At 42.4% G+C, this 27,824-nt stretch overlaps 1 protein-coding gene across 3 annotated transcripts in view; it reads left to right on the top strand.

The window, feature by feature from the left end:
* The first annotated feature begins 237 nt into the window (after positions 1–237).
* Positions 238–27,824, top strand: part of abhd2 (abhydrolase domain containing 2, acylglycerol lipase) — an 82,959-nt gene continuing 55,372 nt past the window's right edge. The window contains exons 1-4 of one of the 3 annotated variants that reach the window (XM_033050447.1): positions 252–312; positions 7,616–7,673; positions 14,854–14,952; positions 16,568–16,787. In XM_033050447.1, the coding sequence (XP_032906338.1) occupies positions 16,585–16,787 (203 nt within the window). In that variant the 5' untranslated portion in view covers positions 252–312; positions 7,616–7,673; positions 14,854–14,952; positions 16,568–16,584. Of the gene's footprint in view, positions 313–7,615; positions 7,674–7,699; positions 7,936–14,853; positions 14,953–16,567; positions 16,788–27,824 lie in introns of those variants that run through there. The other 2 variants (XM_033050448.1, XM_033050449.1) reach the window with 2 other exon arrangements.

The following is a 27,824-nucleotide window of genomic DNA, read 5'->3' as shown; positions in this document are numbered from 1 at the left end:
CACAAACTGAGTTCCAGCGACCGCACCTCAACTCCCATTGGTTGCTCGCGCCGTCCGTCAGGTGATATCACTGGGCGGGTTAGGCCAATGGGAGAGAGGCGGGGGGGCGGGACCTGCATCTGTGACGATGGATGCCAGGAAACTCGGCGGCGGCCGGACGGGCAGCTGCTCCAACCAATGGAGAGCGGCGCCAGGGGCGGGACTAGGCGCCGCGTTGGCCAATGGGAGTCGGGTCTGCCCGAGGGGGCGGGGCGTTGCCGGGGGGGAGGAGACGCAGGCGCAGCGCGGGTGAAGGTGCCGGTCGCAGAGGAGGTGAGCGCCGGGTGGGTTGTGAGGGGGGGGAGATGGGAGGAAGGGAAGGAGCGATGATGTGGTGGTGGGGGATCGGGGGGCGGGCGTGAAGCGGGTCGTGTAGCTTCGGGGCCAGGGGCGAGGCGAGCCGCCGGCCTCTCCTCCTTCACCCGCCGGACGGCCTTTCCCTTTCCCTCTCTCTACTCCCCCCCCCCCCGGCCTCCTCCTCTCCACCTCTTCCCCCCCCCCCCGTCCTCCCACTCCCCCATCCTCACCCCTCTCTCTTCCTTCTCGCACAACCTCCTTCCCCCACCTCCCACTTTTCTCCGTCCCCTGCTCCCCATCCACCTCCCTTCTTCCCCCTCTCACCTCCACTCCCCCACTGCCCCTTTCCCAACTCCTTTTACCCTTCCTCATCTCTTTTTGCATTTCCCCCGCCATCTCCTCATGTCTTTTTGCATTCCCCCCCCCCCACCATCTCCTCATCTACTCTTCCATCTCCCCCTCACTTCCATCTCCCCCACCACCACATTCACCACCCCCCCCCCCCCCCTTAACATGACATTCCCCCCGCCCCACCCAGGCCAATGCCCACCTGCACCACCCCATTATCTCACCCACTCATCTTTCGACAGCCTCCCAGCACCCTGGGAACCGAGGGCAATCTCCCTCTGCGTGCAGTAGGAAGCACAGGCCGCCCTGCGCTCCCCTGTACTTTTGGTCAGTTTGATGCACTAATTGTATTTTTGTTAGTGTAAGCTTTGCTGTGAACAGTTATTTTGTACTGGACTTTTCAGAAAGCAGGAAATGAGAACCATCCTCAAAGGTTGTCTTGCCGTCAGGAGAATTTCCCCATTTTTACAACATCCTCATTAATTGTGCTCTCAGTCATTAGTTAAGGAGCATGTTCCATTAAAGCCAATATTCCTGATATTCCAAGTATTACTGTATAACCACCTATTCCATTGCACTTGACCTTATTAATTTCTATGGAGCCAAGGACAGAATGATAAGTTGTCAACCTGGGATCTCTGTCCTTTCTTCACCAGTCATAGAATCACAGAGTGATACAGCGTGAAACCAGGCCCTTCGGCCCAACTTGCCCCAGCTGCACTCGTCCCATCTGCCTGCGTTTGGGTCATATCCCTCAAACTGTCCTATCCATGTACCAAACCTGTCCAATCCAGTCTCTCGTTTACTTCCAACTCGTGAGGATAGTTGATGTTCCACAGTGGACTTGCCTTCCCTCTTATCTGATTGAGTTCTTCCTGCCAAAATGAAGATATCTCCTGTCAAAGTTCTCATGACACCTACTTTTAATTCAACCTTTGGGGACAGTTTTAGATTCTTGCTTTCTGAAACGCACAATGCAAAATAACTGTTTACTAAAAAAACATAAATATTCGCTATATTGTAGATTGTTGGCATTAATTTGAAAGTAATTGAATTGTATTAGTGATGCAACACATGCTAGGTATTCTATCCCCCTTTGGATACGGCCTTACGATCAAAGGAATCTTGTATTTGTTCATTGTGACAGTATGGAATACATGATGATGTGTTTAAACAAACTTGGATAACAGAATGGACAGCTTGAGTGATAGTTTTTTTATGTTTTAAATATTTTGCTTATGGCATGGAATCAAAGGTACTGGATATCAGATGCTCCAAATAAACAGAGACCTATATAAGGTAGACAAAAATGCTGGAGAAACTCAGCGGGTGAGGCACCATCTATGGAGCGAAGGAAATAGGCAACGTTTCGGGTTGAAACCCTTCTTCAGACTTCGTGTTTTTCCAGCATTTTTGTCTATCTTCGATTTTCTGGCATCTGCAGTTCCTTCTTAAACAGAGACCTATATAAGACTGGCTCAGTTGCCCTTGTTTGCACAAAACACTCTCATTTAACATTTTTCCTATTTCTTTCGTCACTTCCTATGGCAGATAACTGATGAGAAATAGATACTGTACAAGATACTGAAGTTAAAAGAAACAGAGAGCAGCTGGAGGAACCCAACTGTCAGGCAGCGCCTGTGGAGAGAAATGGACAGTTGACGTTTTAGGTTGAAACCACTTCCGCTAGACTAAGAGTTAGAGGGGGTAGTAGCCAGGGTGTGCGAAACCTAGTGACAGTGGATGTAGGTGAGGAGGGATTGGCAGATAAGTGAGGTGGGGAGGGAAGGGTGGGGATAGCAGCAACAGAGGCTGGGAGGTGCAAGTGCAGAACATCAGAGTGCAGATCCTGGAATCTGATAGGAAAGAACGGAAAAGAATGGAACTGAATGAAGGATGGTGACAGTTGGGAGCAACAGAGAGTCGAGAGGTGAGCAGTATTGTGAAAGGAGGCTCAGCGGGAGAGGCATGTGTATCTGGAGGGGGGTAAACAGGGTGAAGGGGGTTATAATGTGAAGATGGGCATGTAATAAGAGGACCCGGGTAAATAGCAAGTGAGACAGGGGCAGTGGGGGGTGTCACTTAACCGTATATTGGAGAACTCTGTGTTCATGCCATTAGCTTATAGAATACCCAGGGAAATTCAGAATTAAAGGATGTTCTTTTAGGTAAGAAATTAGGGGAAATGTATTTAATCAGAGGATGGTGAATCTGGAATTCTTTGCCACAGAAGGCTGTCAAGGCCAAGTCAGTGGATATTTTTAAGGCATAGACATAGATAGATAGACTCTTGATTAGTACAGATGTCAGAGGTGATGGGGAGAAGGCAGGAAAATGGGGTCAGGTGGGGGTGATAAATCAGCCTTGATTGAATGGCGGAGTAGACTTGATGGGCTGAATGGCCTAATTCTACTCCTATTATATACGACCTTATGGATTATGGGATGCTGTTCCTCCTGGTTTACATTTCATCACACCTGGTAGTGGTGGAGACTGAGGGAAGGGGAATTAAAATGACTGGCAACTGGAAGATCCAGATGACCACAGTGGCTGACTGAGCACAGGAAATCCACACAGCGGTCACCTAGTCTTCATGAGGTATCTCCAATCTAAGAGAGGCCACATCAAGAGAGATAAGAAATGTATAAACTCTTGTAAAGGGACTAAAAGTGAATAATCAGCTTATTTATCACATTTGCAAGTGTTATCTTGATTAATATAAACATAAAAAAATAGGTGCAGGAGCAAGCCATTCGGCTCTTCGAGCCAGCATCGACATTCAATATGATCATGGCTGATCATCTAAAATCAGTACCCCATTCCTGCTTTTTCCCCATATCCCTTGATTCCTTTAGCCCTAAGAGCTAAATTGAATCTCTTGAAAACATCCAATGAATTGGCCTCCACTGCCTTCAGTGGCAGAGAATTCCACAGATTCACAACTCTCTGGGTGAAAATGTTTTTCCTCATCTCTGTCTTAAATGGCCTACCCCTTATTCTTAAACTGTGACCCCTGGTTCTGGACTCCCTCAACATTGGGTAAATTTTCCCTGCATCTAGCCTGCACAATCCTTTAAGAATTCTGTATGTCTCTGTAAGATCCCCTCTTATCCTTCTAAATTACAGTGAATACAAGCCCAGTCGACCCATTCTTTCAGCATATGTCAGTCCTGCCATCCTGGGAATTAACCTGGTGAACCTATGCTGCACTCCCTCAATAGCAATAATGTCCTTCCTCAAATTAGAAGACCAAAATTGCAAACAATACTCAAGGTGTGGTCTCACTAGGACCATGTACAACTGCAGCAGGATCTCCTTGCTCCTAAACTCAAATCCTCTCGCAATGAAGGCCAACATGTCAGGCCTCATTGCACCTCTCCTTTTCCTAATCTGACACTATTCAGATAATAATCTGCCTTCCTGTTCTTGTGGATAAATGTGGTTACCTAGCACATATCCACATTATACTGCATCTGCCAAGCATCTGTCCACTCACCCAACCAATCCAAGTCACCATGCAGCCTCACAGCATCCTCATCGCAGCTCATACTGCCACCCAGCTTTGTGTCATCCGCAAACTTGGAGATGTCACATTTAATTCCCTTGTCTAAATCGATAAAATATATTGTAAATAACTGGGGTTATCTATCCTAGCCAATTCCCGTCTCATACCTTCAAAGTCTCCTTTCTTTGAGATTGACACGTGGAAAACGTAGAGCAAGGTTTAGGAGCATCTGCTGTAAAATTGCATTGTATCAACAAAATGGCACTTGGTGTACATGGCATTGAATTTATGGCATCGCTTATTTCATTCTTGAGATGTAGGCGTTGCAAACAAGGCTAACATTAAAGCCTGTTCTGAGATGTCCTTGAGAAGGTGATGACAAGACTTGTTTTTGATATTTCAAATCCAAAATATTTTGAATTACTGGGTAGAATTGTACTGTGATTGTCTGCAGTTTGTAGACGCTGTGCTCATAATGACAGTCGTGTAGGTGATGTTTTAACTGCAATCATAGCTCAAATGGTTTCACCCATCATGTAAATCCTTTTGTGTGCTCTGACCTGAAAACTGTTTTACTGCATATTCTTCATTGTGATACATTCATAATTAGAATGTTTACTACGGGAATGTTAACTTGAGATAAATACTGGCAGAATGGATTTAAAAGTGTCCTTCGACCAGTTTACTCTTTGAATTATTTTTATTAAAATACAAAGCAACGAATATTCTGTTTCACAGAGGATTGAAAATTGTAGAGACGAGTTTCTTTTGATGCTCGGTGGGTTGAGCTCCAATTTTTTTTGTTTTATTTATTTAGTATTACTATTTGTCCCTGGATCACTGCCATCGTACAAACTAGTTTCATCCACTAGTGTTCTATTAGTCATCAGTGGCTGTTCTTCTTTGTTTCTTATGTAAAAATGTCTTGTCCACTGAGCTTGAGAATTCAATATTTTACAGTCAGGAACACCTTATTCTGCTTTAATCTCGATTTTCTTGCAGTTTCCTAAGAGCAAAGAAAAAAAAGATAATAGCGACCGTTTTACTGTCTTTCACAACATCTTCTGAAGTCTTCATTTAAGTGCTATGTAAAATACACTGCTGGCTAGCCCAGTATCTGCATTTGCCGTTGGCTATTCCACGTGTGTAAGCAAAACAACCTGAATGGTCTCGAACCGAAATGTCACCTATTCCTTTTCTCCAGAGATGCAGCCTAACCTGCTGAGTTACTCCAGTATTTTGTGTCTATCAACCTGAACCTTCAACCTGCACTGTCCCACAAGACAGGGTGAGCTGAGAGGTGACTTGGCCTTGGGAGGCCAATTGTACCATTGGCCTCGGAAGTCCATTGAGGCTCTATCCTAGAACATCATGACAGCTTTAGATGATCACTGCTGTAAAAAGAGCTCTGATCAGAAAATTTTGTTCCATTGTCTGTTTTTTGTCTGCTGGCAAATCCTTCGACCAATACGTCTGACCCTAATTTTCACTAAGTACTTATGTCTAGTTACAGTTCCATTTCCATTTCTAATCTATATTTTGTCTTTTTTGAGAGATAACAGCATGTCGGATGACTTTGTAGCCGTTCCATGTTGCGAATCGACAATTTCTTGTTTTGAAGCCAATTAATTAAAAATGCGTAGCCTTAGGCACTCTATCTAGTCTGTGTTTGTGCCATAGTTTTAAAGGTTAGTTCACCATTTCTCAGATTACAGTTGTGAAATTTCCAGTTGGTATTACCAAATGAAATTGGAAATTAGATACGCCTCTTGGAATTATTCAAAAGCATCTATTGTTAATGATAATGATTAGGTTATATTTCACTGCACTAATTTTTTTCAATGAGATTTCCATATGTTGACTAATTACTGTTATATCATTGTTGCAGGAAATTCCTGATTTGTATGTGTTGTCTGTAGTTTAATTGATACTCCGGTATGACCACAGTGCAGCAAATCACCTTTGTTGCTGATTTGGTGAATATGTTGAAGATGCAAACCTTGTGGCATAGTGTTAAGACAAATTGCTTCGTAGTTCAATGTAGAAATTGATAGCTAAGAACGAAAACAAAGGTGTGTTGAATTACTAGTGAGAGAAATACATGCATTTCCATGGGCTAAATTGGCCTCTATTTAAAATGTCAGCTTTTTATTTAATTTTCATTATATCTTGCTTACAATTCTGTGCAAGTAACTATGCCAAAATGAACACTCAATATAAAAGTAAAACTTTTACTGATCTAGAGTCTGAAGAAGGGTCTCGACCCGAAACGCCACCCATTCCTTCTCTCCAGAGATGCTGCCTGACCCGCTGGTTACTCCAGCATTTTGTGTCTACCTTCGATTTAAACCAGCATCTGCAGTTCTTTCCTACACATAGAATCCAGATTTATGGGGTTAGGAGTGTAGCTCCTAAAGTATATTAATTTTATAATCATAGAAAAACAAGTCTTTGAAATTTTGATTTTGGGTTAATCACACCCAAATTTAAATAGAAATTTATGAAACTTGCATGTTATCACATGTTTTTGGTGATTTCATGTCAGTTTTGGAATTCCAAAATGGATGTCCTTTGACAACCATATTGCTAAAAACACCAAATCTCTGTGATCCGATTTGCCATTTATTTATCTATCAAATGGCTTTGGATTGTTCCTTGTAGACTTTCTGATCTGAAGCTTCAAATAAAACATAGTGGTAAAAAAGAAATCTAAACGTGGAATTTTACAGTCGATAACTTGGGCAAATTGGCCTGCGGCATATAGAGCAGCTTCATCTTTCAGACATTTTAGATTTTACTTTTGGTTTTTGTGCTGTGTTCTTAAAGAAATATCTTTGAATTATAAAGTTTAGATTGGAAATTCCTCTGAGACCAGAATTAGTGGAGAGAAAGAAACTCCTCGGATGTTGTTTTGTTACTTCTTGAAAGGTTTTTGGGTGAATATCTTTTGTGTACAACTAATAGTGGAACGTAAGAGAATGATCAGACAACTTGGCTGTTGTTGATAAACGAATGCATGTTACAAACTGTAGAAGAGCACATGCAACTTGTATTAATATTCTGTTTGTGGTTTCTTGAAACTTGTTTCCAAAAGCAAGATCACTTTCTTGGGATTTTAAACCTTCAAGTCACTAGTTTGGCACCTGGCATATTTTAACAAACTTTAGGAGTAGTAAGAAGAGTTTGAGGTTTTATTAAAATGGTACCATATTTGGTGAGAGGTTAAACTATAAATGTTCTCCATCATGCTGAGAATGGTAATGAGATTTTCAAAAGTTGGTCGGATCATGGAAGGTTTTGATTTGAGTGAATTAGCACAATATGGTTCCTTTGGCAGGAGGGGCAATCAATACAAGCAAGAAAAATATTTAGATTCTAATACATGGTCATTGACCTGAAACCTAAATTCTGTTTTTCTCTTGACAGATGCCATCTGACCTTCCAAATATATCAAGAGGATTCAGTTTTGCATCAAAGATTTGAGGTATTTTTCAAAGAAACTAGATTGGAGCTGCTGATTTTTATTTATAAACAAAAGTTAGGATCTTGAGTTCACTGCCTGAAAGGATGCCTCAGGCATATTTGGTGGTGCATTACAAGATAGAACTGAGTAGAAATGGGATGGGGGGGAGGGGGAAATGAGAGCTATGGAAGGAACAAACAGGGCTGTGGAAAGCTCATTCAAAAAGGAAGATGTGCAGTCGGCTTAATGATCACCACTTGTCCTGTTCTGTGATGTAACCAAGGTAACTTAAGAAGGGGAGTGTTTTATGAATCTACTGTGATTGTCTGGTGAGGGGATTTATTGACATGATGAGAGGCTTGTCTGCTTTTTTTTATGCTAAGGGTGCAGCTGTTGGAACTGGGCTGTCTCTTGGGTAGTTTCAATTCTCTTGCACCATGTGTGTAATTTGGAAATATATAGCATAATTGCCTTTGGGTTCTGCCTCACCAGAAGCATCTCGGCTTGACATCCCCACAAGAATATTGCAAACAATAATCAACATTGGAGTAAACCTCCCCAGCACATTCATCTCCAGTCTCAATGGCATTGTTACCTACAAATCATTCTGACTCTGATAAACTTAATGCAGATATTAACATCCATAATCTCAATGTATAAAATGATTGTAAATGTCTTGGAAGTCTTTTGGTAAAGATTTATCAGACTATTACTTGGAATGACAGGTTTGTTTTAATGAATAAAGATGAGTAAATCTAGGCTATGTGTTTGAAAGAGTATGAGGTAATTTGAATGAAATGTATATGATTCTGACAGGGTGGATGTTCCCGATGTTGGGGGAGTCCAGAACCCAGAACCAGGGGCCACAGTTTAAGAATAAGGAGTAAGCCATTTAGAACGGAGACAAGGAAACACTTTTTCTCACAGAGAGTTGTGAGTGTGTGGAATTCTCTGCCTCAGAGGTCGGTGGAGGCAGGTTCTCTGGATGCTTTCAAGAGAGAGCTGGATAGTGCTCTTAAAAATAGAGTGGATATGGGGATCAGGGGATATGGGGAAAAGGTAGGAATGGGGTACTGATTGGGGATGATCAGCCATGATCACATTGAATGGCGGTGCTGGCTCAAAGTGCCAAATGACCTACTCCTGCACCTATTGTCTATTGAGAAAGGCGGTTTCCTCGTGTGAAAGAATCTAGAATTGAAGTCATGGCACCATTTATTTCCAAAGGCCATGTGTCATTGGAGCCCTCCTCTTCAAAGGCGGGTGGAAACAGAGTCATGAATATTTTTTAAACAGACGTAAAGGTTATGGCAGGTAGATGTAAATGCAGTATTGAGGTCAGTTCTACCATTATTTACTGTGGCAAAGGGGTTCAGTGGCTGATGTTCGGGCTCTCAGCTATTGGATACAAGATCAATTCTGATTTAGTTGGAAGACCGAAAGGAGAAGTCACTTGAGATTTGACAAGCAACAATAATGAAGAACCTGTTCTGTGGATAGACACATAGTTGGAGAAATAGATTACCTTAGAGAGGCATGGAAACAGGCCCCTCGGCCCACCCAGTCCATGCCGACCATCATTTGTCCATTCACACTAGTTCTGTGTTATCACTTTGTCATCCACTCCTGACACACTAGGGGCAATTGACAGAGGCCAATCAACCTACAAACAGGCACGTCATTGGGATGTGGGAAGAGACCGGAACATCCGGAGGAAACCCACACAGTCACAGAGAACATGCAAACTCCACACAGCATCTGAGATCAAGGTTGAACCCAGGTCTCAGGCGCTGAACCCAGGTCTCAGCTGCGTCACTGTTAAGAGTGAACGAAAGTTCATCAACCTCTAAAGGTGTTCCTGAAGAGACTGCTGGTTACTGAGTAGATGAACAGCCTGGATGTGAAAAGAATTGGGGTTAATGTACAAGGTAAATTCAAGCATGTGATTTGATATCACCAAAATTTAGAAATGGGAGCACGAGTGGGGAGGTGAAGTTTGGAGAGGGAAAGGAAAAACTGCTCAATAATTGTGAAAGAAAGCAAGAAGATATCCATAAACTTGCAGCGTGGCTGGGCTGTTGTTTGCTGTTAAAAACGTGAAATACATTTTACATTTAAGAATGGGAAAAGTGAAATACTCTTTACACGGTGAGTGCATAATGGATGATATCGGTGATGCCGTTATTGGAAAAAATATTTTTTTTCTCATGGGAAAGTAGAATTAAGAAAAACAACATGCTTATTTGTAAAATTACATGTTGGTGTAACACAAATATTGTAGCTTTTGGTTCCAAGGAGAGCGTGCAATCAGTGGAAAAGTGGTAGTAAAGACTTAATGGAATGCTACCAGGGATGGAGGGGTGTAGTTACAAAATTGTTTGGCAAATTTGGAGTTTATGCTTTAGCTAATGTGGGAAACACTGATGGATTAAGTTGCAGTAATAGTTTTGACATTTCAGAAATGTCCCATTTGGATATCTGTGAAGTCTTTATATTCAAGTATTTTACTGAGTGTGAAAAAAAATTGAGAACCCTTGGCATGAATGGCAATTGTTACAATGTCAATGTTGGCAGTTTTCTTATTAAAGTAATTTATTCTGAGAAGCTCCTCAAATTTTCATTGTTAAATTGCTGAAGCTTGAATTTGGTGGTTTTGGAACTGTTCGATGATGGTCTCTTGGCAGTTTGCATCGTTGCTCAGTGGCAGCTACAAAAATAATCGGACTATGACTTGCTCTTGAAGTTCTGAGAATGCTGCTGCAGTCAAGCTGATAAGTATCTTAATTTATATGTATCAATAGTTATTTTTTAAATCTGCTGTGCAACTTTCACAACTTCATCCTTCAGATAAAATAAGACAAAGTGATGGAGTAACTCGTCGAGTCAGGCAGCATCTTTGGAGAACACAGGTGATGTTTCGGGTCAGGGCCCTTATTCAGGCCCTCCTTGCGTCTGAAGAAGGGTCTCAACCCGAAACGTCACCTATCCATATTATCCTTATCCAAACACATTTTATTGCATGCTATCCAGTCAGCAGAAAGACTATACATGATTACAATCATGCTGTCCAGTGTACAGATACAGGAAAAACAAAATAACGTTTAGTGCAAGATAAGTCCAACAAAATCCGGTTATAGATAGTCTGACTGCTTCCAATGGGATAGATGGTAGCTCGGGACTGCTCTCCAGTTGGTGATAAGATGGATCAGTTGCCTGATAACACTGGGAAGAAACTGAATCTGGAAGTATGCGTTTTTAGGGTTCTGTTCCTGTTGCCAGATAGGAGAGAGGTGAGGAGGAATTGTCTTTGATTATGCTGGTAGCCTTGCCGAGGCAACATTAAGTGTAGATGTAGTCAATGGAATGGAGGTTGGTTTGTGCGATGGTCTGTGCTGCGTCCACAATTCTTTGTAATTTCTTGCTGTCTTGGATGGGGAGCTGTTCCAAAACCATGCAGTAATACATCCCGATAGAATGCTTTCTGTGGCGCATCTGTTGGTGAGAATTGTCTGGGACCTGCCAAATTTCCTAAGCCTTCTAAGGAAATAGAGGCGTCGATGTGCTTTCTTGGCTATTGTTTCAATATGGCTTGTCCAGGACAAGTTGCTGGTGTTATTTACTCCTTGGAACTTGAAACTTTCAAAATTCTCTACTTTGGCGCTGTCATTGTATACCAGGATATATATACACTGCTTCACATCCTGAAGTTGAACACAATCTTCTTTCTCTTGCTGACATTGAGAAGGTTGTTTACTTGACACCAGGGTGCAAGGTTCTCAGTCTCCTTCCGGTACTCTGTCTTGTAATTATTTGATATTCGGCCCACTACGGTGGTGTCGTCCACAAATTTGTAAATTGAGAAGGATGGCCGTTAGCATCACTGATAAATGGGTTAAAATGTGTATAAATAAGAATGTACATTGGTAACAAGATGCTGCTACAATGAGGGAACGTATGGCTGCTATGCAGAAAGTTAGTTTGAAAGATTGAGTAAAAGGCATTTATACAGATTCTGGGATCAATATTACCAGTTATATGGATATAAATAACCTGCCTACAGAAAATAACAGGCCAATAGTAGAAGCCAATAATAAAATAACACAATGAAATTAAATTTGCTAAAATGTGATTATTTTGTTGCTAGGGAGATCATTAGAATTTACAAGGGGCATTAGGAATAAGTGTATTGATTGATCAAGGTATCCATATACAGAAAGCAAAAGAGTTGCAATATTGTCTTTACAGTAAAAACTCATGGGCATGTAATGTTTAACTCCATGGCAATTGAGCAGAATCTTTATCAACATTTAAAAGAAAAGTGGGGACATTTTGTAGGATGTGTGGAAATGGATGGAAAGTGGGATTAGAATAGCTACTCCAGCAGAAACACCATCACAGAAGGTGACACTAATGTTTTTTCCATTGGTATTTTGGTTTTTATGCACAACTTTAACTTCTGCATTTTACTTCTGCATTTTAAATTGTTGTCCCGTCTGTGAGTCACATGTTCTGGCAGTTGTGTCTACCCATGAATTTCGAAATAAAGTATTAGTAAGCGACAAATTGGGATACGTGATGGAAATAACATCACACAGTTGTTTGAATAGAAATTACTCTGGTTCTTAAAACAGCTTTGAGTGTAAATAGAATATTCTAATATAGCAAGCACAGCATTAAAAATGATGTTTGATCAATACACCATTCCAAAGCATAACATGCAGATCCAGTATTTGGGGTTGTAACTTGACAAACATGCTGTCCTGAAGATGAGGTAATAGAGTTTATGGAATATTCATTTGAGAGTTTTAGTGTATCTACCAGGAGCTGATGAAACATAAACAGTCACAGTTGTTAGGAGAAACAAAGTCACTTGATTTAATAGGCACTCCAAATGCTGGAGTAACTCAGTGGCCCAGACAGCATCTCTGAAGAAAATGGATAGGTAAAGTTTCGGGTTGGGACTCTTCTTCCGACTAAATTAATATTTTACTTAATTTGATGATTGGCGATGCAAATTCATCCTGCTGTTCAAAAATTTGGGTTTTAAAAAATTTATTGAATCCTATTTCCAATAATCTTTCACTTTATGCTTCCTCTTTCGATATACACATTTAATTAGACATGGACAATTTTCAGAGGAAACTGACGCTTGTTATAAAGTTTGCATCACTTACATTTAGTTTTCATCACATATTTTATAACCACACATGAGGTTCAATAAGCTGATATATATTCCTTTTTATGATTATGATTAATCTGACATCCGCAAATCGTTTTAATTGCACAATTGCAACCACGATCAAATCAATGTTTCAGTATCTCGTATCACCATGTTAGTCAGCTATTTGGTTGTTAACAGACTGTCATGGTTGATGGAAATCAAAATAATACTGCAGATGCTGGAAACCTAAAATTAAAAAGACAAATGCTGGAAAAATGCACAAGGTCAGGCAGCATCTGCAGAGAAAATTGGTTGTGACCCGATGCTGTAAGCCATGGAAATGGAATGCAAGAAATATGTTATTATTTACAAACTAATCAAGGGGTTTAAAACTTTTAAAAAAACATGGAATTAAAATTGGGTTGTCAGTGAGAGGTACTTGTCTGGAAGATTCCTATTTCTTCTCTGCTCTTCTTTCCTGTGCTCCGAGTGAGCACCATAAACTACTTGGCTTCAAGGATCAACTCCTGCCTTTGTTTCCTAATATCTCAGAAACCCATGGCATTTAAAGTTTATCTTGTAGTATGTGCTATTATAAGTAGAAAAGCGTAAGGCAGATTGAAAGAAGATCTAATGGTCCTTATGATGTCTTCTGCAATATTCCTAAAAGGTTGTCCAAAAGTTGATCTCGTAGTTAGCTACTGGATCTTGCTATGTTAATATGCATATCACATTCATTTGCAGCAGTTGTATTTATTGGATGTGGAGGAATCTGAAACACCTCTGCATATTTGCAGGACTATCTTTGCTCACTTACAGTGTAGTGTGTGTATTCCAATGAATGCTGCTCTTGAACGAGTTTCTTGTTTATAAAGGAAATTATTTGAGATATAAATGAAGGTGGATAATGAGTGGATGTTTAATTATTATACAGGGGGAAGAAAATAAGAAAGAAGGACACTTCTGTGAGCTAATGGGAAAGTGTCTGAGAACTAGCCAGGAGAAATGCATGGGCTGCTGTCAGAGGAAACTTGCCCATTCCTAGTCGTACAGAACAGAAATCGGGCCTTGGACTCACCAAGTCCATGCCGATCTTCACTATTAGTGCAAATACCATTTTATTCTCCCCACATTCTCACTGATGTTGTTCTTGTATGTCCTGTGGTCCGTTAATGGTTCTTTCTTCCCAGTTTCTTTGATTACAATTTATGTTGCATGGGAGATAGCTACTTGGCTCAATCGTGCTGTGCAACCCACCAGCCTTGCTTTATATGTCGAAGTCGTTACCCTCTGGAGCTCTACCTTCCTCACTTCATCTACCTTTATGAACATCACCTTTGTTCTGTCTTAAGCTTCCCATGCGTCTGCTATACGCATGAATCACCCTAAATAGCAAGCTCAATATCGTAATCATTTACTGATTTCTTTTTGTATTGATTAATGACTATTTCATGTTTAAATCTGTTCAACTTCCTTGTTCCCCTGTCCTGCAGCCTCTTGCAATATCTCCTGCCAGCACACCTTGCAAGACATGCCTCTCACCTCTGTAGTGTTAGGTATCTTAACTCCACACCATTGACCTTTCCCCCCCCCCTTGTCACATTTATTTACACTCTTAAAATCCGGCTTTATTAGCTGCTTTTCACTAGTTCTGCTAACTCCCCCGATGCTACTATCTAAATGTGACTTCAACGTAAAGCACTGAGCTATTGTAAGGCCACCATGTGAATGCATTGCTATTGTTAGATGGCCATAAATATAACTTGTTATATAATGGCTACATTTGGAAGCTGATCGGATAATTGAGAGTTAAAAATAGCAATGTCAATCAATTCAGTGAAGAAGTGGATGATGGATTATCTTTGTTCAGTTTTGGATGAATCATGATTATTTTTCAAGAGGTGCACGTGGTATGTATTGGTCTTAGTGCTGGCTTGTTACGATGTAAATTGTGGAGAAATGTAATTAATTTACAGCATCTTTTTAACCCCATGCCATTTGATGCCGATACATTTATTAAAGTAGTGTTTGTTTTAATAGGTTGGCAATCAGAAAACCAAATCTTGTTACGTAAATAGAACCATTTCCCACCTCTACTCTGACTGAATTTGCTTTTGATCAGAGCGAATAACTTAATTGGTAAGTTTATATTCATTTTTAATTTCCTTCATTTCATTTCGCTATGGTGTACAAGTGGATTATAGTGATTCTGGGAAAAGTGGGTTTTAGATTACCCCTTCTCTGCTGTTCCAATCCCTTCCCATGCTTGAACTAACCCGGGATGTGGTTTTCCTAAAAATATTTTGTGCTTGTTTTTTAATTAAAAAAACGTAAGAATCTCTAATGCGGCAGAACATAAGAAAGACAAGTTTTAGTTTCTTGGAACTCTAAAGATTAGTCGGGGAAATGCCGGAGACCCTACATCTAGAAAGAATTAGACTTGTCTTAATGGACAAACAAGAACTTTTTGTCAAAATATGGGCTCCATTCATTAACTATTTGAAGGGATAGATTGGCCCGGCACGAAAACCACTGAAGCTTGAACTCCGGATTAGATGAAAAGTTATACTTTATAATCTACGAACTTATCTCCAGTGACGTATCATAAGTAATTCATTCCACCTTTTCTCTTTTTTGATATTTGTAATTCTTTTTTCTCTTTCTCTTTCTATCTATATAAAAAAACACTAGAAGCAGAATTAATCGACAATTGAATATTTTAATAATGTATGAGTGATGTATATGAAAAGTTTTTTTTACTATAAAATGTAACTATACTTTAATATGTAACTATATGTTTGCTTCTAATAAAAAAAAATATATTTAAAATAAATAAATAAAGATTAGTCGGAAGCAGGCACTAAAAACAAAGTGCATTTTATTACTTTAGACTAGAGATACAGCGAGGAAACAGGCCCTTCGGCCCATCGTATTTGGGCTGACCAGCAGTCATCCGTATACTAGCATTATCCTACACACTAGGGACAATTTACAGAAGCCAATTAACCTCCAATGTCGCTAGGACTTTGGAGTGTGGGAGGAAATGCGAGGGAGCACATGGAGCAAAGCCACGCGGTAACAGGGAGAAAGTATAAACTCCCTACCGACAGCACCCTGTAGTCAGGATTGACTCTGTCTCTCTGGAGCTGTGAACCAACAACTCTAGCACTGCACCACTTTGTCGCTCTTATGTGAGTCGAGATGGACACTGCTGTGGCTCAGCAATTTATAGTGCAAAAAATTATAGTTGCAAACACTTGGAATTTACTATAGCTATCACTGTGTTGTGTACAAGTCTGCGAATATATATTTAAATTTTCCCTTTTCTCTTGAAGATTGACTCGTTTTGCAATATATATGTGTATGGAAAATTCCGATTGTGTATAGAGCGAGGGAGCATTAAATCCAACTGCTTACTCTGTAGTCGTTTTCTACCGGGACCTAAATATTCATTTTTCATTCTTCCCGCCCCATAAATCACTTCCAGGGAACTATTATGTGTCAACTAAAACCAAGTGGATTGATTTGAATTGTGCGTAGACAAAAATGCTGGAGAAACTCAGCAGGTGAGGCAGCATCTACGGAGCGTAGGAAATAGGTGACATTTCGGGTCGAGACCCCTTCTTCAGACTGAATTGTGCAATCATCAATTTTGTACACAAAGTCATGTTGCCTGTGTATTTCTAAGCATTGAACCTTTTCATTTATGTTACTGGTCATATTATATGCTGACCATTTTTTCCCCCCTTTAAAGTGAACTTGCAGGTAACGATGGCAGACTCCGAAAGTGTGAGGATTGCTCCGGAAATGCCGGCCATGTTTGATGGGATGAAGCTGGCCGCAGTCGCCGCAGTGTTGTACATCATTGTAAGATGCCTGAATCTCAAGAGCCCAACTGCTTCTCCAGAGCTGACATTCCAGGACACTCCGCTAACTCGATTTCTGCTGAAATCATGCCCACTGCTGACCAAAGAGTAAGTAAATTAATTGCCTCTATGCGATATATATATATAGGTGCACAGCAATTATGTGTTGCTGAAGACTCAATGTTGCATTTGAAAGGCTCATCAAAGCACATTTTGAGTGAGACAAAAATGCTGGAGAAACTCAGCGGGTGCAGCAGCATCTATGGAGCGACACGTTGCCTATTTCCTTCGCTCCAAAGATGCTGCTGCACCCGCTGAGTTTCTCCAGCATTTTTTTCTACCTTCGATTTTCCAGCATCTGCAGTTCCTTCTTAAACACATCTGTGAGTTGTTGCTGTAAGGAAATTCTTATTAAATTGCCACCAACTTAGTTCTAATAATGCTGGTACCCAGTGATTGTCATAATTAATCTCAATTCGGATGTAGAAGAGGTTTACCAGAATGCTGCCTGACTGATGTGGTATCAGCTAAACAGACTTGGATTGGTTTCTCTGGAGTGTTAGAGGTTCAATGGAGACCGGTTTGAAGTATATAGATAGGGTATACAGTCAGACCTTTTGCGTAGGAAGGAAATATCTGCAGTTTAAACCGAAGATAGACACAAACATGCTGGAATAACTCAGCGGGGCAGGAAGCGTCTCTGGAGAGAAGGATTGGGCGACGTTTTGGGTCGAGATGCTTCTTTAGATCTTTTTCCCCAGAATGGAAATGTCAACGATTAGAGGTCATAGCTTGAAGGTGAGAAGGGCAAAGTTGCGAGGTGAGTTTTTAAAAAACAAAACTGTGGTGGGTACCTGGAAAGCGCTGCCATGGGTGGTGATGGAGGCAGATACGACAGGCTTTTAGATAGGCACATTAACATGCAGGTATATGGATTACAAGCAGAGGTATAGATCACAGGCAGAGGTAATGAGTTTAATGGCATTGTGTTTGGCTCTGACATTGTGGGCCAACGGACCTATTAATCTTAATAATGCCTAATTCTGCACATTCCAAGTTAGTGACTATGTACAACTGTTGACTATTCACTGTTATTGCTACACTGCCCAATACTTTTCACAAGCAAATGGGACTAGTCAGCAGTGTGCGAATTTTAAAAGCCACATGCAACATTCTTGAAGCAAAATGAACAGGAATAGTAAATTCTGCACAAATTATATTTATTGTCTGTACCACTTTATCAGAATGATAATAATTTTTCCAAATTGCCGTTTCTTGTTCTTATATTTTTTGTTAAAACTGGAAGACTACAAGGCTAAATGTAAAATACTGGAGTTATAATCTAAATCATGAACAGTAAAATGTTGACTTTCATTTATACATGTAAAGAGAGTAGTTTTGAGATTGAAGTATAACTTCATTAGAACTACAGATAGACACAGAATGCTGGAGTAACTCAGCTGGACAGGCAGCAGAGAAGGAATGGGTGATGTTTCAGGTCGACGCCCTTCTTCAGACTGATGTGGGGGGGGGGGAGAGAGATAGAACAGGAAGTGTGAAAACAGGGCAAAGGGAATGGAGATCAAGGAATATTTAGAATAGATCATGGGAGAAGGTAACAACAAAGCAAACAGATAAAATGTAGTCGGGGGAGAGTAAGGATGGTCGGAGAACTGGGAAGGGGGATGGATGGAGAGAGGGAAAGCAAGGGTTACGAAGTTAGAGAAGTCGATGTTCATACAGGTGGGGTGTAAGCTGCCCAAGTGAAATATGTGGTGCTGTTCCTCCAATTTTCACTGGGCCTCACTCTGACAATGGAGGAGGCCCAGGACAGAAAGGTCAGTGTGTTAAAGTGTCCAGCAACTGGGAGATCAGGTAAATTCAGATGGACCGAGCAGAGATGTTCAGCGAAACGATCGCCGAGCCTGGGCTTGGTCTCGCCGATATACAGGAGTCCACACTAGGAACAGCAGATACAGTAGATGAGGTTGGAGGAGGTGCAAGTGAACCACTGCCTCACCTAATAAAGACTCGTGGACCTTGGACAGTCGAGAGGGGAGGTGTAGGGTCAGGTGTAGGGTCAGGGAAAAGTACCTGGGGAGGAGGTGGTTTGGGTGTGAAGGGACGAGTTGACCAGGGAGTTGCAGAGGGAAAGGTCTTTGCGGAAAGGGGTGGAGAGGGGAAGATGGGGCTAGTGGTGGGATCCCGTTGGAGGTGGCGATAATGTTGGCGGATCATATGCTGTTCGTTAGAACTATTGTTGATCTGAGGCCTCCTCGCAATTTACTCCTTTTTACTCACATTTTCCAGAACCTCTTTGGAGAATGGTTCGTAAATTTTGTCCAACTTTGGTATGTCCAGATGAAAGCCTGCACAATTGTTGTCCGGTGATCTTGTAGAGTAATTGTATAATCCAGTGTTGGATATTGATAATGGAAACACATTCTTTTGACATGAGGGAACTTGGTTTTTCCAACAGTTATACAAATCATTTTTCATTTAGGGGCTATTAACATTTCTGTACAACATAAAAACTTGCATTTGGGACCATTTAATGTCTATGTTTATAGATTTTTCATAAAAACAGATGATAGAACACACCAAACCTCCCCCTCAACCTTTTTTGCCAGGAATGTTTTTATTTAATAAATCTCAATATTTTAACTACTTAATTTATATTCTGGCTTTTTAATAATCATAAAAGGTTGCTGTTATTAGTTATAAATTAAAGTCTTTAATATAGTTGCATTTAAATGTATTCTACCCATCATCTCTCCCTTATTTGGTTCCACTTATGGCTTTCGATACTTAGCAGAATCCAGACTCTGCAGACTTTTGTAGTCTCCACTTGTCACCTTCCAGCCTCTCTCTGCCTCCATCCCTCCCCTCCTCCAATATTGCTCCATCTGCTCATCGTATTCCCCCCCTCATCTGCTTCTACTTACCAGCTCCTGCGTCAAACCCCCCCCCCCCCCCCCCCACGCCAGCCTCTTCCTCTCCCCTCAACATCCTGAATCCTGATGCAGTCAACTATCCCTCTGTCTCCACAGATGCAAACCATACTCTCGCTGTTCCACCAGCAGACTTTATTTTGCATTTCCTTGCTTATTGTTTAGTTAAATCATTACTTATCAAGAAAAGTCTGAATGTTGACCTTTTATTCGCGATTAGTTTTAATGTTAGTTGGCTTTGTCGAGATGGACAAAATTGGCTAATCATTTTTCAATGCCGTTAAACATTGTTTTTCAGAGATCATCTCTTAAATTGAAGCAAAAAAAAGTTGAGTAACTGGTCGCCTTTTGAATTAGACGTGGCTCTTTGTACGATTAAAATCCGTGTGGACAGAATAAATCATATGATGTCCAGTGAATTAGTTTGAAGTGGAGAGAAAGGCAAATGTTGTCAGATACGCAGTCCACAGCAACTTTGCTTGAATTGCCCTGAGGATGCTCAAAGGAATAATGTTGGCCAGAGCGTGCATAAACTACTGACTTTTGCATAATGCAAAATGGTATCTTCCCCTAGGAATAGACATGTTAGTCAACCACGCAGTCATTCCACTTGGGCCGTTTATACAGTGCCGCACGGACAAGCTAATCTCTTATGTGTTCTGGAAGAATGTTCACCACTAGAGCAATACTGATCCTGTGCTTTTCCAAGCTGGTACAGATATCCATCTTATGCCTCGTGTTTCTTTTCTACCAATGAACATTTTGAGATTATGTCCCATGAATTCATAAAGTAAACATTTAAAACGGCCAATTTATTGAAACATTGTCCAAATTGTAATTTACTATCCCAATGATGTTTGGGATATTGCTATTTTTACCGGCAATCCTGTGAAATAATCGAGGTGGGAATGGCCATTTGTAAGTCAGAATGAGTGGCTTCGGTTCATAAGCTTCCTCTACCATCAATCCTTTGATAAAGGTCCTGGCACCCATCAGACTTTCTTCTCTTTGCAATAATAGACATAAGGAAAAATGATGTGAGTGAACTACTTGCCCTAACCACTTCCTCCCCAGGTACTTTATCCTGCAGCCACGGGAGATTTACACCTGTCCATATACCTGCTCCCTCATATTGATCCAGGGATCCCAGCAGTCCTTCCAGGTGAGAGGTTCATGTGTACCTCCTCCAACCTCATCTGCTGCATTCGGTGCTCCTGATGTGGCCTCCTTTACATTGGTGAGACATTGCATAGACTGGCCGACCGTTTCACCAAACACCTGCTTGGTCAGCTGGATATCCCGGCTGCTATTTTAAGCACTCTTCACCATTCCCATACTGACCGTTTGTTCCGGGGCCTCCTCCATTGCCAGAGTGAGGCCACACACAGACCAGCAAGGAACAGCACCTTGTATTCTGCTTGGGTTTCTTACAATCCAATGGTACGAACATTGACTTCTCCAATTTTTGGTAACTAATCTACCAACAGTCCTCACTAACCCCTCTCCCTCCAATTTTTCCCCTGTGCCCCACCTGGATGCACACCCATTTCTCCCATTCCCCTTCTCCCGGTCCACTTCCACTGGCTTTATGCCTCTTCTATCCTCATCTCATACTTTTTGTCTTTTCATCTCTGTCCAACCATTTGCTAATCAAAAATCCCCCTTGCCTATATCCCCCTATTACTTGCTAGAATTTTCCCTGCCCCCACTTCTCATTCAGCTTTCTCCCCCAACCACCATGCCTGCCCCACTGAGTCACTCCAGCACTGTCTTTTTTGTGAGCCAGCAGCTGCAGTTCCTCATGTCTACAATAGATATGAGAAGTTTGTCGTGGTAAATTGTGTATCAACAGCCATGCTATATCGCTCTGTGGAAATGACAATTGTTCATTGACACTAAGAGTGGGCTTGTACACTCTGGAGTTTAGAAGGATGAGAGGGCATCTCATTGAAACATATAAGATTGTTAAGGACTTGGACACACTAGAGGCAGGAAACATGTTCCCGATGTTGGGGGAATCCAGAGCCAGGGGCCACAGTTTAAGAATAAAGAGTAAGCCATTTAGAACAGAGACGAGGAAACACTTTTTCACACAGAGACTGGTGAGTCTGTGGAATTCTCTGCCTCAGAGGGCGGTGGAGGCAGGTTCTCTGGATGCTTTCAAGAGAGAGCTAGATAGGGCTCTTAAAGATAGCGGAGGCAGGGGATATGGGGAGAAGGCAGGAACAGGGTACTGATTGGGGATGATCAACCATGATCACATTGAATGGTGGTGCTGGCTCGAAGGGCCAAATGGCCTACTCCTGCACCTAATGTCTATTGTCTATTTATTGCTCTGATAATACAACTCCTTTCTCAAGGGCCTTTGATACAGGAAAACACTTACTGAACATTGTCTTTGATATTGAGGATAAAGTTAGGTGGAAAAAGTGCATATGGAAGGATTAATGACGGGGAGATTTAGGGAGGGAATACCAGGGAATAGAATTTGATGACCAATGGTGGAGCAAAACAAGTGCAGGAAGAACAAAAGACTAGAAAGATCTGGGAGGTTTATAGAAACATAGAAATTAGGTGCAGGAGTAGGCCATTCGGCCCTTCGAGCCTGCACCGCCATTCAATATGATCATGGCTGATCATCCAACTCAGTATCCCGTACCTGCCTTCTCTCCATACCCTCTGATCCCCTTAGCCACAAGGGCCACATCTAACTCCCTCTTAAATATAGCCAATGAACTGGCCTCGACTACCCTCTGTGGCAGAGAGTTCCAGAGATTCACCACTCTCTGTGTGAAAAAAGTTCTTCTCATCTCGGTTTTAAAGGATTTCCCCCTTATCCTTAAGCTGTGACCCCTTGTCCTGGACTTCCCCAACATCGGGAGCAATCTTCCTGCATCTAGCCTGTCCAACCCCTTAAGAATTTTATAAGTTTCTATAAGACCCCCTCTCAATCTCCTAAATTCTAGAGAGTATAAACCAAGTCTATCCAGTCTTTCTTCATAAGACAGTTCTGACATCCCAGGAATCAGTCTGGTGAACCTTCTCTGCACTCCCTCTATGGCAATAATGTCCTTCCTCAGATTTGGACTGGAGAACATTCTAGAAATAGATGGGATTAGTATAAAGGTCATGATAAAATAATTCCAATGAACACTCAGGCCAGAAAATGCCATATTGAAAGAATGAGCCCAAAGAATCAACTCTTCCAAGAAATAAGTTCATGATTAAAATTGAGGTAAAAATCAACTCCCAAGTCACTTTATTAAGCTCAATTGAAATCTTTTAAAAAGTGGTTTGAGACAAGCTATTGTCATGGATTGAACCGTCTCTGCTAAATAAATGTTAGTTATCTAGGCGTGGTGGGAGAGACTTGGCAGATATAAATAGATTGAATTTCATTTGCCTGACTGGGTCAGGAATTGGATTGCATTCACTTGACTGGACTCTGGAATTTAAATCCTGTACAGAATCTCAGCCAATTTCTGAAGTATATTCAACTGGGAGGAGAGAAGATTTGTCATCTTGCATGGGAAGTTTAACACATGGTTCTGTGGCTCAAACAGTTTGTTTTGTTTCTTCAGTTTGTTGGAGCTGTTCTGCTTCTATGAGATGCAGCGAGGTACTTAAATTTCACAAGAAAGAGGATTCCTGTGGCAATCAATCAGCTGTGCTTTTAACCCTTGCAAAACCATTTCTGCTTATGGTTGCAAAACCATTTCTGCTTATGGTTGGAATTTTAGTGAAAATATTCACATGTAATGTGTAGCATTGATCCTTTCTTCACGTTACAGGTGCACAACCTTTTATCCGAAAGCCTTGGGACCAGACACTTTTCGTAATTCGGAATTTTTCGGCTTTCGGAATGGAAGATTTTTAGTGTAGATTTTAACGGCTGGCTCAGTGGTAGAGTGCTCGGCTCATATCCGCAAGGTCGCGAGTTTGCGCCTCGATCCCGGCAGTTACTCGATCGCGGGTTTGAGTCTTCAATGTAGTGTTTTCTTGCAGAATAGGAGAGAATAGGGAGGGTTAAATTAAATTAAATTTCTTTATTTATATAGCACATTTTTAGTCAACTTGCATTGACCCCAAAGTGCTTCACATAATTACATTCACACACACAGGCAAAGGTGGGTGAAGTGTCTTGCCCAAGGACACACACAGGCAACGGTGGGTGAAGTGTCTTGCCCAAGGACACAACGACAGTATGCACTCCAAGCGGGATTCGAACCAGCTACCTTCCGGTTGCCAGCCGAACACTTAGCCCATTGTGCCATCTATCGTCCAGGCTGGGATCATTCTCTGCGAGATGATCTTAGTGCGGGAGACAAGTGTAGGAGAGGTGTAATGACTGTGTGGGCAGAACTTTGGAAGTGATTGCCCACCATTCTCAAAAGCTGCTGTGTCTCCCTGTCCCTGGAATAGCAGGGGGCGATCAAACAGCACAATACCCCTCTCCCCCTCCAACTCCAGAGGAATCCGCTCCCCGATGGGCCGCTACGGCGACAAGTGGCAGTTCGCCCACAGCCCGAGCTGCGCCACCCCAAGAACAAGACGTACCTTGCACACCTCTAGAGTTGGAGCGGGGCTGGGCTGGAGTTGCTGATCTGGGATCTCCGTGCTTGCAGTGGGCCTGGGGGTCGGTGTCCCGATGAGGGGGCGCAGCTCGGGCTGTGGGCGAACTGCCACTTGTCGCCATAGCGGCCCATCGGGGAGCGGCTTCTGGTGGTCCTGACGTCTACGGCCACCCCCCCCTGTACAGGAGCTGAGACTGGGAACTGTACCGCCCTTGCAGGTGAGCAGGAGAGTGGGGTGGTTTGCAGTTGCAGAGGGAGGGGGCAAGGGCGGTAAAGTTCCCAGTCTCAGCTCCTGTCCAGGGGGGTGGCCGGAAATGTCAGGACCAACAGGAACCCGCTCCCCGATGGGCCGCTACAGCGACAAGTGGCAGTTCGCCCACAGCCCGAGCTGCGCCCCCTCATCCGCAACCCGGGTTCCTCTGGAGTTGGAACGGGGCTGGGCTGCTGCTGGCTGTGGGTCTCTGGGATCTCCGTGCTTGCAGTGGGCCTGGGGGTCGGTGTCCCGTTGGTCCTGACGTCTCCGGTGACTGGCACTGATCTGCTGGCATCGCCGACGTGAAGACAGTGCAAAGCCCCCGCACCGGTGCAATGGGCGGGGAGCTGGAGAGGGGAGGGAAGGGGTCACACACATGGCTGGGAAGCAGAGGGGTGTAGGTGGGGTGAAACTGAAGGGAGCGACAATCTGCTGCTGCCTGCCCGCTGAGTTAAAAAGTTCCCACGCAAGACTCACGATACACTGTGTATCGTGAGTCTACCGTGGGAACTTTTTAACTCAGCGGGCAGGCAGCAGCAGATTGTCAATTATTAACCCTCCCGCGCAATATACCCTCACCTTCTCTTTTATGAATGAGGATTTAGTTCTCCTTTCTTCGAGGACCGACCGGAGGTTCCGCTGTCACCTCTGCGGGCCGCCCTCGGTGAACGTCTTCAAGGACCGAAAAAATGTCCGCTATTCGGAGCTTTTCGTTATTTGGAATTTTGGATAAAAGGTTGTGCACCTGTATTTCCTGTTTTATTGGGTCCTCCATGTTTTGGATTTACTACAGATTTGTGCATGAAATCTGGATTAATTTGACAGAGTGAGTGCTGCATTATTGGAGGTGTCATCTTTAGGGTGGAATATTAAATCTGTTCAGGGATTCAAAAGATCTCTTGGCACTATTTGAAAGTCAGGGCAGTTCAGCCAGTACTCTGGCTAACATTTATTCCAAAGGTGACATCAACCTAAGCAGCTTAACTTGTTATTTTCACCCCATTAGCTACGAAAGAACTGTGGCTACCTCATTTGGCCTGTTTCAGAAACTAATATGTCTTCTTTGAAGCACTTTTGGTGAACATCAAAGGTATATGGACTTAGTACAACTTAGGAACGGGTCCTTCTGCCAACAATGTGCTGAATATGATACTGTACAGTTCATATCTGCATGCACATAACCCTTATCCCTTCATTCCCTGCAAATCCATGTGCCTATCCAAAAGTCCCTTAAATGCCAAATCTAGGTGTGAACGTCTAGCACAACTTACTTGTTGCTTTCCCCTTTTAACTACCTGCCAATGTCATTTACTGTGCCCTCCATAATGTTTGGGACAAAGACCTATCATTTATTTATTTGCCTCAGTACTCCACAGTTTGGGATTTGTAATGGAACAAATCACATGTGGTTAAAGTGTACATTGTCAGATTTTAATAACGACCATTTTTATACATTTTGGTTTCACCATGTAGAAGTTACAGCTGTGTTTATACATAGTTTCCCCATTTCAGGGCACCATAATGTTTGGGACACAGGTGTTTGTAATTGCTCAGGTATGTTTAAATGCCTCCTTAATGCAGGAATAAAAGAACTTTCAGCACCTAGTCATTCCTCCAGTCTTTCCATCACCTTTGGAAACTTTTATTGCTGTTTATCAACATGAGGATCAAAGTTGTGCCAATGAAAGTCAAAGAAGCCATTATGAGGCTGAGAAATGAGAATAAAACTGTTGGAGACATCAGCCAAACCTTGGGCTTACCAAAATCAACTGTTTGGAACATCATGAAGAAGAAAGAGAGCACTGGTGAGCTTACTACTCGCAAAGGGACTGGCAGGCCAAGGAAGACCTCCACAGCTGATGACAGAGAATTCTCTCTGTAATAAAGAAAAATCCCAAGAATACTTAAAAGAGCAACCACAGTTCTGGAAAAATGTCTTGTGGGCAGATGAGACCAAGATTAACGTATATCAGAGTGACAAGAGCAGAGTATGGAGGAGAGAAGGAACTGCCCAAGATCCAAAGCATGCCACCTCATCTGTAAAACGTTGGTGGGGGGTGTTATGGCCTGGGCATGTATGGCTGCTGAAGGTACTGGCTCACCTATCTTCATTGATGATACAACTGCTGATGGTAGTAGCATAATGAATTCTGAAGTGTATAGACACATCCTATCTGCTCAAGTTCAAACAAATGCCTCAAAACTCATTGGCTGACGGTTCATTCTACAGCAAGACAATGATCCCAAACATACTGCTAAAGCAACAAAGGAGTTTTCCAAAGCTAAAAAATGGTCCGTTCTGTTCTTGAACCCAATTGAGCATGCCTTTATATGCTGAAGAGAAAACTGAAGGGACTAACCCCCAGAATTCTCTGCCTCAGAGGCTGGTTCTCTGGATACTTTCAAGAGATAGCTTGATAGGGCTCTTAAAGGTAGCGGAGTCAGGGTATATGGGGAGAAGCCAGGAACTGATTGTGGATGAACAGCCATGATCACATTGAATGGCGGTGCTGGCTAGAAGGGCCGAATGGCCTACTCCGGCACCTATTGTCTATTGTCTAAAACAAGTATAATCTAAAGATGGCTGCAATACAGGTTGGCAGAGCATCACCAGAGAAGACACCCAGCAACTGGTAATGTCCATGAATCGCAGACTTCATGCAGTCATTGCATACAAAGATATGCAGCAGAATACTAAACATGACTACTTTAATTTGCATGTCCTTGCTGTGTCCCAAACATTATGGTGCCCTGAAATGGGGGGGACTATGTATAAACACTGCTGTAATTTCTACATGGTGAAACCAAAATGTATAAAAATGGTCTTTATTAGCATCTGACAATGCGCACCTTAACCACATGTGATTTTTTTCTATTACAAATCTCAAATTGTGGTGTACAGAGGCAAATAAATAAATGATGGGTCTTTGTCCCCAACATTATGGAGGGCACTGTATATAGATATTAAAATATCTATTAACATTTTTAGGGGGGGAGTCGGGGGGAAACTTTCTCAATCGCTTACGTTGCCGGAGATGCGATTATTTTCCGGATCGCATCTCCGATCGTTCTGCGGCCTAACATCGTGGGGTTGAAGGCCTTGCTCGGGACTGACTTTGAACCCTACCACGGGGCTTGGACTTGCTCGGAGCCGATTCCTTACCTGGGATCGATGCTCTATGCATGTGGATTTCACCATCGGGAGCTCGCAGTCTCGAGTTGAGACCGTCGTCGGGAAGCTCCAAAAACCGCACGACGTTCGTCGATCGCCCGATGCGGGAATGCTGAGATTCCCCACCCGATGCAGGACCTTGATCGCCCCGACAAGAAAGACCCGCTGCCTGCTATGGGAGTAAGATCATCCCGT

The sequence above is a fragment of the Amblyraja radiata genome, chromosome 34 (genome assembly GCF_010909765.2).
Source record: "Amblyraja radiata isolate CabotCenter1 chromosome 34, sAmbRad1.1.pri, whole genome shotgun sequence".
In the NCBI taxonomy this organism is placed as follows: Eukaryota; Metazoa; Chordata; class Chondrichthyes; order Rajiformes; family Rajidae; genus Amblyraja; species Amblyraja radiata.
Note: the sequence above shows the minus strand (reverse complement) of the source record. Positions and strands in the feature narration are given on the sequence as shown.